General features: G+C 45.5%; 1 protein-coding gene across 7 annotated transcripts in view; it reads right to left on the bottom strand.

The window, feature by feature from the left end:
* LOC130384115 (transducin-like enhancer protein 1) overlaps positions 1-8859 on the bottom strand; it is a 23637-nt gene extending 14778 nt beyond the window's left edge. For 2 of the 7 annotated variants that reach the window (XM_056592149.1, XM_056592152.1), the window contains exons 1-6: positions 8013-8853; positions 7406-7506; positions 6422-6485; positions 5439-5483; positions 2287-2349; positions 1572-1676 (exon numbers count right to left, since the gene is read on the bottom strand). In XM_056592149.1, the coding sequence (XP_056448124.1) occupies positions 1572-1676; positions 2287-2349; positions 5439-5483; positions 6422-6485; positions 7406-7506; positions 8013-8036 (402 nt within the window). In that variant the 5' untranslated portion in view covers positions 8037-8853. Of the gene's footprint in view, positions 1-1571; positions 1677-2286; positions 2350-5438; positions 5484-6421; positions 6486-7405; positions 7507-8012 lie in introns of all 7 variants that reach the window. The other 5 variants (XM_056592155.1, XM_056592151.1, XM_056592150.1 and 2 more) reach the window with 5 other exon arrangements.
* Between the last annotated feature and the right edge of the window lie 1192 nt (positions 8860-10051).

Here is a 10051-nt window from a genome sequence, read left to right as displayed (position 1 = left end):
AACACATGCATAGCCACGCGCATACACACAGACACCATTTTCCCAGTTGGCTTGCCCACTAAACAATCAAACATAAAACACACACGTCACACTTGATCACACTGACAAGCATACCCAGAGCTTTGATATACAAGGCATGTACACATACATACACAACTGCATGCCTGTTCTGTTTTCAGAGATAATAGAAATGCATGCTCCGCTTCACACACACACACAAACTCAAGCGCACACCCTGTTGAGAGTAAATGGAGGGGAAGTATTGGTAGAGGCAAGGAGAGCCCTGGTGCGTCAGAGGGTGTTAGCATAGACTGTGTGTGTGTGTGTGTGTGTGTGTGTGTGTGTGTGTGTGTGTGTGTGTGTGTGTGTGTGTGTGTGTGTGTGTGTGTGTGTGTGTGTGTGTGTGTGTGTGTGTGTGTGTGTGTGTGTGTGTGTAAGGGGCCAGCATGCTTCATTACACTCATTTAACTCACACAAATGGGGGTGAATGGCAGGCTGGCGTGGGAGACAGAAGGAGGGGTGGGTGGGTGGGAAGGGATGCCAGGATGCCCCCACCTCCCCGCACACAAACCGAACTCCCATACGCATAACCACCACCCCTTAGCAAACACTCAAATCCTGCAATTAGGACTCAAACAGCAACTGCCACACACACACTTTCTCGAATGTATATCGCTATATGGAATACTATGAGATTAGCTTCCTGGCAAATAAAGTAGTAGAATACGAACGCAAGGAATTCCATTAGACCAGCAAATGAGAAATATGAACAGGGTCAGGTTGCATCCATGAATCAGGTGGGGCTGGAGACTGTAGTAGCACTTTTATAAAACATAGCTGGGTGTGTATGTGCGTCTACTAAAACCCAGTCTTCCTAACTCCATTCTCAAAGACATAACACACGAGCGGACTCTAGCCACAACAGAGCAGTTGGGAAGGGTCCGCTTGTCTTTTAGACAAACATGGATGCGCCCACGCATACCAACACTTATCTGGTGACGCCTCTCCCTCTATAACTCCATGCCAGACCATCAATAGAGTGGTACCCAGAGTCTTATTAAACTCTGTTTGTCGTGGTACTCTGGTAGCATCATGTACTGACGTAGAAGTCTGACTGTAACTCTGATATTTGACGTGGATGCGGAGGAACAGCAAATGGAACATAATGGTAAACACGGACGCCAGGTTTATGTTTGCTGCCTGAATTCTAAGGATCAAGGTGAAAAACCTGGGGTTTCAAAGTAAAAGCCCTTCTCCTCCTTTATATATTTGATTTGATCTGACATGTATAACAGCAAGGGGGGCAGGATAGTCCTGAAGAAGGCGTTTCAATACCCAGCCGAAGGCTCTGGGTTTGAGACCCAATATTCGAACCCTACCTGTGGGCAGACATGAGGAGAATGCCTAACCCCTAACTGCTCATTAACATCTCAATAGAACTGGTTTAGCTCAAGTTGCTTTGTACCACAACCTAGAAGTGGATACGTCAACCAATTCGCAACAAGATGCAGCGGTCAACGGAGAAGACCGGCAGTGGAATGTGAAGAGGAGGTAGATGAGGGAATACACACCGTTGGGGGCAGGCCTGGGAGGCCACGCACGCCGATGACAGCGTTAAGCTCTGCCATCGTCACTTGCTTGGCTCGCTCCACAGCTTGGACCACCTGCTGCTGATGCTACACACACACACACGCATCCATGCACACACACAAAGACATATACACGCACAGAACAAAAAAAACACAAATATGCTGCTGATCAGTACAGGGTGATGAGGGGCTGCTAGTTAACGATTCAAAATTGAGAGCTTTTCAATTAATTATTGTTGTTTTGCCTGAGGTTGCACTATATCCAGTTACTGTGTGGAGAAATTATTGCGATTTTTTATTAATTCATTCTAGCAGCCAGCCAGGCTACATTTCACACAATATTTTGTTTCCACGCATTAAAAAAAGATTCAAAGCAACACCACGTCATGAGCGGAGGCTGGCAGAGACAACGAGACACAAGTATAAATTAATTAAAAGCACAACCGTCCAATGCGCACGCACACACAAACACACACACCCAGGTCAACTGTGCCCACATACACACCGTCCACTGCACACACACACACACACCCAGGTCAACTGTGCCCACATACACACCGTCCACTGCACACACACACACACACACACACACAGCCCTGTCCACTTTGCGTGCACAGACAAACACACACACACACCCGTCCACTGCACACACACCCGTCCACTACACACACACACACACACACACACACACACTTACCTCCTGAGAGAGGAAGGGAATGACTTGGGCACAGATGGTGTTTAGTCTCTTGGCAATCTCAGTCTGAGGGAGAAAAACACAGATAGAAGAAGAGCGAGATGGGGAGGAATATGAACAGCGAGGGAGGAAGGGGGAGAGAGGAAGAAAAACAGAGGGAGAAAGCGAGAGGGGTTTATGTTTAATGCATGAATTACAGTCAATTCTCAGTATTATAAGCTGAGACAGGAAATCTCATTTACAGTACATAAAGGCCTCAACACACAACGCAACCTTGACAAAAAAAATCGAAAAGAAACCCAAGAAACTGCAAATCCATCGTCTCAGCCACTCAGTCATCCCGATTATAATTAGAAATCCTTCTTTCTAAAACCCAACACTTTCAGTTCGGGTTTCAGTACCTCGCCCGGTCTACCTCCCTCCCTCCTTCTCTCCCTTTTGGTTTCTCTTCCCATCAGTGCTTCAAAATAATCTCATCACTTCCTAATTTCATCTGCCCCTACTTGCCTCCTCTTATAGTATCCATGCCAACACATCCGCCTACCCCCCCCCCCCCCCCCCATCAAACCCCGGAGGTGGCAACAATTGGCGGAAACTAGATAGCCCCTTGGTGGAGTCAAATCAGATAACAAGACTCCTATTACACATCATCCAATCAAATTGATACGAGGAGGGTCAGGGCAAAGAGGGAATCAAAGTCGTGAAACGTAATAATGGCTCTTCGGGCGGCAGCGCACTCAGGTACGTATGTGTACACACACACACACACACACACACACACACACACACACACACACACACACACACACACACACACACACACACACACACACACACACACACACACACACACACACACACACACACGTGAGAGAAGTTAGAACCTCTGTCAAACCTAGTGGGCCCATGTGTCCTTTGAGTGCATTATGATAGTTCTGATGTGTTCTGTAGACAAGTTTACCCTGGACTGCTTTAATAAAATGACCTGCATGTAACCTATTGATTTGTGTAGACCTATTGGCCATAAGATGGCTACATAAATTGGGACAAATAATATGAATATCAAAGAAAATTTGATCAGTTGGCATACCTTTTGCAGCCATCTATTTAGTATTAATTTATGGTTTATTTGATACAGACAGATACATTGTACATAGACAAACAGGTAATCTATCTTTCATAGCATTTATAGCGGATGCTCATTTTGAAGCCCGGTCTCCACACTGGGCCAACCAGATAAATTCAGGAGCATCCTGTTAACTGAGAAAGATAACCTACGGTCAAACTCAGAAACCTATGTAAGCTAACCGTGTATAACACTGCTAGGGGTCAAGGCATAGGTGGGAGGCTTAGGCGCACTATACCACAGATTACCAAACCCAGACGAACCCAAACCTAGTGGGTCAATTAGAAGAGCAATTCCAGCAAAATCTTGTCCTATTGAAGACTATTCCAGAAATCCAGTTGTAAGCCGATAATTAGGTTTGTGGATTAGGACGTCTGAGAATAGGGTGACCCACTACCAAAGGGTCAGCTCAGCTAAATGGACTAAGCTAACAGATCCATGATAACAGGGCTAACATGATACAAACAAACTGAAAACCATTGAGGCTGTAACCCACGTGAGTGAGGTGAGGGCAGACATGTGCTTTGGAAGTACACACACACCACAAAAAAAGGTAGCCAGCACTGTACAGTTCAGATTGGGCTGGATTGATTCAGACACAGGGTCGACATGGTCCTTCTACAACAGAACTGTGGTCAATTGGGTGGGGGTCACATTCAAATAAGTGTCTAGTAGTTCTAGCAGAATAAAAAACCACCATACACATCCATATTGCTCACAGACTGAAGGGCCTGAAAATCCAATACAATTATCAGTATTGTACTCACTGAAGGTGATACATATGGACGTAATTATAAAAGCATTCTGCTTTTAATTTTGAAAAAGAAAAAAAATTTAAAAATGTACTAACAAATACTAGCAAGCCTCACATTACACATAAGTGGTGTACACACCCAGACTTTTTTTGTGACCCTCCCTCCCAGCAGGAGTTGGGTGGTTATTCTGTATTCCCTATGCCCACCCCCCACCACAGACAACAGAGAGCAGAAGCTTGTTGCTCTGACAACTACAGATCCAAGCTAATGACCTCCCCTGGAGTTTTACTGTGTGTGTGTGTGTGTGTGTGTGTGTGTGTGTGTGTGTGTGTGTGTGTGTGTGTGTGTGTGTGTGTGTGTGTGTGTGTGTGTGTGTGTGTGTGTGTGTGTGTGTGTGTGTGTGTGTGTGTGTGTGTGTGTGTGTGTGAGAAAGAAGAGTAGATTCGCACAGATAAAGAAAGACAAAGTATTTAGAATACAGACAAAGAGGGGCAGAGAGCGAGAGGGGGACAGTGTGAGAAAGAAGAACGGTGCAAAGGAGGCCAGCACCTCCACCCTTCAGTGGGGCAGCCGGGCCGATCCACGTCCAATTTCCTGTAGTTTAACCGGTCGATCGCGGGGGTAATTACTAGTAAATGCTGTGAGCTCTGCAATGCTCACATGGAGAAATCTATGTGTGGATGTGTGCGCGAGAGTAGTGCTTTTCCCTCCCACCTTTTTGTATGTACACACCTGATGTACTGTGCCGGTATGTTTTCTTACTCAGTGTGTACACATCTGAGATGTTTGACTTTCGAAAAGTGTGAGAAGGGTGTGTGCCCATGTCTCCCTGCATGACAGAGTCAGTCTCCTCTGCCGTCCCTCTTCTCCCGGCAGCCTCCTCGATAAAGGGCCTCTCTGCGATCAATTCCTCTGCCCTCCCTAGCCTTGCCCCTCTAATGTAATAAAGCAGGCCGCTCCCCCAGACAGCACCAATCAATCTATATAGCCATTCATCCTGCCTCTGGGCTCAGCCGGCCAGCCCTAACCAGGGAAATGGGAGACACAGGCCCATCGATCACACACACACACACACACACACACACACACACACACACACACACACACACACACACACACACACACACACACACACACACACACACACACACACACACACACACACACACACACACACACGAAGGAGAACAGGGACGAAGAGGCCGGAGTTCGTAAACCCTACAATCAAAGAGTCACAGACCAGGAGGGCGGAGCCTACGGAGAGCAGAACGTACCTGTTTGTGCATCTCTATGTTGAGCCCGTAGGACATCTCGTAGTACTGCAGAGAGAGGGACAGGAGGATTATTTGGGAGGGCAGTTGAAAACAGGAAAACCGCAAAGGATTCAAGCAAGGGCAAATCTATTTAAAAAATTGCTTCAGCAAACACAACCCCAACCCCATCTTCCTGTGTAGGTGACATGCACGTTGATACAAGACAAAGTGGATTACACAGAAGACTGAGTGAGGGGTCTTATCAACCATGTTATACAAACATTGGATTTTACACTACAAATGTCAGTAAAGGGAGGATTGTCCCTCTCTCTGGCCTATAATTAGATCATCCATTTTTGTGTAAATGTGCACCGTTTGTCTAACAGTCAATGGTCATTGAGGCTGATAGATGTGACAAATTATCCAACGATCGATGGAAGGACATGCGACTCTCTGAACAGATCAGATTTTATTGGCTACTTGGACTATTTAAGAGGCGCTGTGCTGAATGTTGCTGTGCACACTAAGATTACAAGAAAAGAGGAATACATTTACAAGAGACTACGGCACAGGACCACTCCATAAAATTAGCATATCTCTTCTCCCATGAAGAGAACGATGTGCATATTGTTTGTTCGCAGGTGTGTGTGTTGGTTGGTTCCTTGTGTGTATTGGTTGTTTGTGTATGTGTTTCATGGGAGCCATGCAATAGCAGGTGACAGCTTGTTATGATTTAATTAGGTATTCAGCGTGGCCCAGGTTAGCATCTAAAGTAGTATTACGACTGGCACCGTATTCAGCTTTACCCCACATCTGAAACAAACGTACTATAAAAGAAAAGTTGCCAGGATCTGAGATTGAGTTCATACACAATCCAATCTTTGTTTTGATTATTTGTTTTTCCAACCCTTAATGTTTTGATTGCTTAGGATATTTCAGGCAATGATGCGATGCAACGACTATAAAAACTGAGTAGTTGATTGTGATCTTAACTTCAGACTTACCATGACATAGTGTCTCTGCATCTCTGTCTTCTCACTAGCAAGCTTCTCACACTCCAACTTCAAACTGAGAGAAGGTTACAGAAAAAGATCAACATCAAAATAAAATGAAATAAGGACTCAGGTTAGTAAAGAACAAAGTCTTACTTGCATTCATCGCATAAACCAGTAAACCGATAAATGCTACTGATATGTGCATAACCATATCAGAATGTTTGTGTAGAAAAAGCTTCTCTTGTATTGAAGAATGAACAAACTATGGTGATAAGGGGGAACACTTCCTGGGTAGCAAAGGTCAGCATCCATAGTTTTCGCACACATAGCAGTAGCAACTAGAGGAGATTGGCTGATACTGGATATCGTCATGCGTTAGGCAATTCTTTTTCTTTTTTACCATAACAGCGGTGTGTGACCATGTCAGTCCATGTAAATGAACACCACAATGGATGCACATAGGGTAAACTAAAAGTACCCCAAGCGGGCCACACTCGCAGGCAGGCCAACAAATGACACGAGGCCACAGAAGAATTTATAGTTTCTGAAGAAGACAGACAGGCCGTGAACAGGCTCCCAAGAGGGTACAACCAGCAGATTGCTACCGCAACTCATAATTACCAGCCGTACGACAATGGTCGGGCATTGCCGCAGCAGGCAACGGGAATACATCTCACACAGGCATTCAAATATTCAAAGCATGGTCTGCTGTGGGTGAGCAGAGTGTATGCGAGTATGCACAAGCCAGTAGAAAAAAACTCTTCCTCTCTCAATAAAGAGTGATTTATGAAACTCTGGGCCCACACCACCCTTGCTTCTGCTCATTGCTGTTGTATGGACCTGCCACAGCGAGTCATAAAGTACTCCTATGGCGTTTGTTACTCATGAGAACACAATTAGCTCATTTAGGCAAACAGGTCAATGAGGCCAAGAAAAACTATTATTATGGCAATTATGGTTTCATGTGCATTCATTTTTTGTGTATTTATTCACCTGTGGTACTGCGCCTGCAGAAACTGAAACTCCTCCTTGATCCGGTCCAGTGACTCGGGGATTGTGAACTTGAAGGGCTGCCCTGGAGGCTGGTGAGGCGTCTCACACACACACACACACACACACACACACACACACACACACACACACACACACACACACACACACACACACACACACACACACACACACACACACACACACACACACACACACACACACACACACGATTGGTTCAGCAACATCCACAACATGTTTAATTGTAAGGTCTCTGTTGCATCTACTTTGCTCTGTGACACAAGCCTCACGCGAAATGTCAACAACTTTAATTAGAGGCGATTATTAAACAGCGTAGGCCAACAACAATCAATCCCCACTCCATTGCCAAGTGCACTTGCATGCACTAATTATCAAGGGAGCGCATAATGTGAACATGTGATTGGGCTAAAGGCAGTAGACGTAGAAAAAACAAGCAGCTACGGTAAAACAAAGACTATATTAAGACTTTAAGTCACAAAAGCATGCTGCACGACATGGGACCACAAAATAAGTGCTTACAATATTGGAAAAACAAACGACAAGAATGAAAACTAGATGTAAATATTACCGGGTGTCGGCCCTGAGGGAACATCTTTATCTCCGAGGATGTGCCCGTTTCTTGATATTACCCTTCTTACGGGATCAGAACAAGGATCAGGTTTTGTTCTAGATAAGGGGAAATCTATCCATCGTTATTGGATCAGCTTGGAATATGAACGCTCTTTACTTGAAAAACCAGAGTGACCCGGCGGTGCTCCGTCCGACTTGGCCAGGCGTCCTAAATGATTCCCAACTCCCCCCAGCCCCCTTCTCTGGAGCTCGGCTCCTTTCTTTCACTTGCTCGCTCTTCGCGCTCCGGCAAGCGTACGGTCGTAAATCAACCGGAAAAACACGGGAAACGGGTCATTAGCTCGGAGGAGCATCAGCCAGGTGAGAACGGAACAGAGAAGCAACCTTTAGTATAACATATGTGTGGCTCGGGGCTGGCTTCGTGCTGGGTTCTCGTAAACGATCCACGGTAATCCGAAAAAGTAGTGAACAAAACAAACACCAAAAAAGCTGAAATCACCAGGCCCGGAAGCAGACTACAGTGAGACCGCCACGAAGCGGTTAGAACATCGTCTCAGCGCACGAGAAACAAATCCACACAAGTTAATTGCTCTCAAGAGTTCCCACTTGACTCGTTGTGGTTGTCCCGGTGGTTAAATGCTTGACCAAAAAAGCTTCCCAACTACCGAGCAAGTATGTTGAAAAACTCGCCGACCCCAAAGACGGTCCTTAAAAGACGGAAATGCAAGTTTTGACAACAACAAACCACGGTCGCGGCGGCAACAGTGCGTCCTCGAGCTCGGTTTTACCTCACTAGCAACTTTCTCACGCGGTGGTTCCGCTCTCCCCAGCTAACCAAAACGGAGAACCCGCCCACAAAACCACCATAGACCAATCATAGCCGCTGTTCCACGTGGGCTAATGATGCAATTTATAGCTTTGACCAATAGACATCCAGTATGTGTATTCAGATCTGTTGATCCGAAGAGCTAGACGGATTGTAGCCAATCAACGCTTCGCAACAGCTTACGTTCGGGATGCAACGGGCGCGAAGTATGGGAAGAATGGTAAATCTCACATGTCAATCAAAGAAACGTGGGGGTTTTACAAATGCGCGCGCATGTATACACACGTTTGCACATGTGCGCGAATCTACACACCCTCTCAGACAAATGCACATACCGAATGTGAATCTTCCTCACAAGTGCCACAACAAATAATCTCAAGTCTCTCTCTCTCTCTCTCTCTCTCTCTCTCTCTCTCTCTCTCTCTCTCTCTCTCTCTCTCTCTCTCTCTCGCTCCTTCTCTCGCTCCTTCTCTCTCGTATTCGTATTCAAATTAAAGCTGCTGTATTTGCATGGGAAACAAAAGTTTACATAGAAAAGCAAATGAATAATACCGGTACAATAAGGGGGGAAAAAATGCGATATCAATAATGAAATATTGATGCCTTTTTCACACATAGAAAACACACTGGCTGTATTATTCCACCAAGCAGATATTAAAGCTTCTTTATATTTGGAATGATTCAAGAAATATGTTTGGATTTGAGTTTCTGTAAACTGATGTCTGTATACTAATTACCAGGTGGTTAGAGAGGGTGTGGGGAGTCCCACGTGGCTAAGTTTGCATTAGGTGCACACAGCAGAGGACAGGTCCAACATTTGGTACCAGACATCCAAAGGACCTAAACCAACACCAACCTCACCGTAATAAATCAGATTCCAGAGGAGCCTGTGGTTAACTGGACCTCAAACAACTGCTAGGTCAGATACTGGTGTGCTTGGGGGCTTGGAGGCGTGTGTGTGTTAGGAGGGAGCGAGAGAGTGTGTGTGTGTGTGTGTGTGTGTGTGTGTGTGTGTGTGTGTGTGTGTGTGTGTGTGTGTGTGTGTGTGTGTGTGTGTGTGTGTGTGTGTGTGTGTGTGTGTGTGTGTGTAGTCTGTAGTCAGTCTATGAGCCAGTAGGCTTCTGATTATATAGAAAGATATAAATGTCTTACCGAGCAGGTTGCATCTTTGTCATATAAAACATATTTTTGTTATAAAATAAACACTGTAA

The sequence above is a fragment of the Gadus chalcogrammus genome, chromosome 6, assembly GCF_026213295.1.
Source record: "Gadus chalcogrammus isolate NIFS_2021 chromosome 6, NIFS_Gcha_1.0, whole genome shotgun sequence".
NCBI lineage: Eukaryota > Metazoa > Chordata > Actinopteri > Gadiformes > Gadidae > Gadus > Gadus chalcogrammus.
The sequence above is the reverse complement of the archived record's forward strand: the minus strand, read 5'-3'. Positions and strand labels throughout refer to the sequence as shown.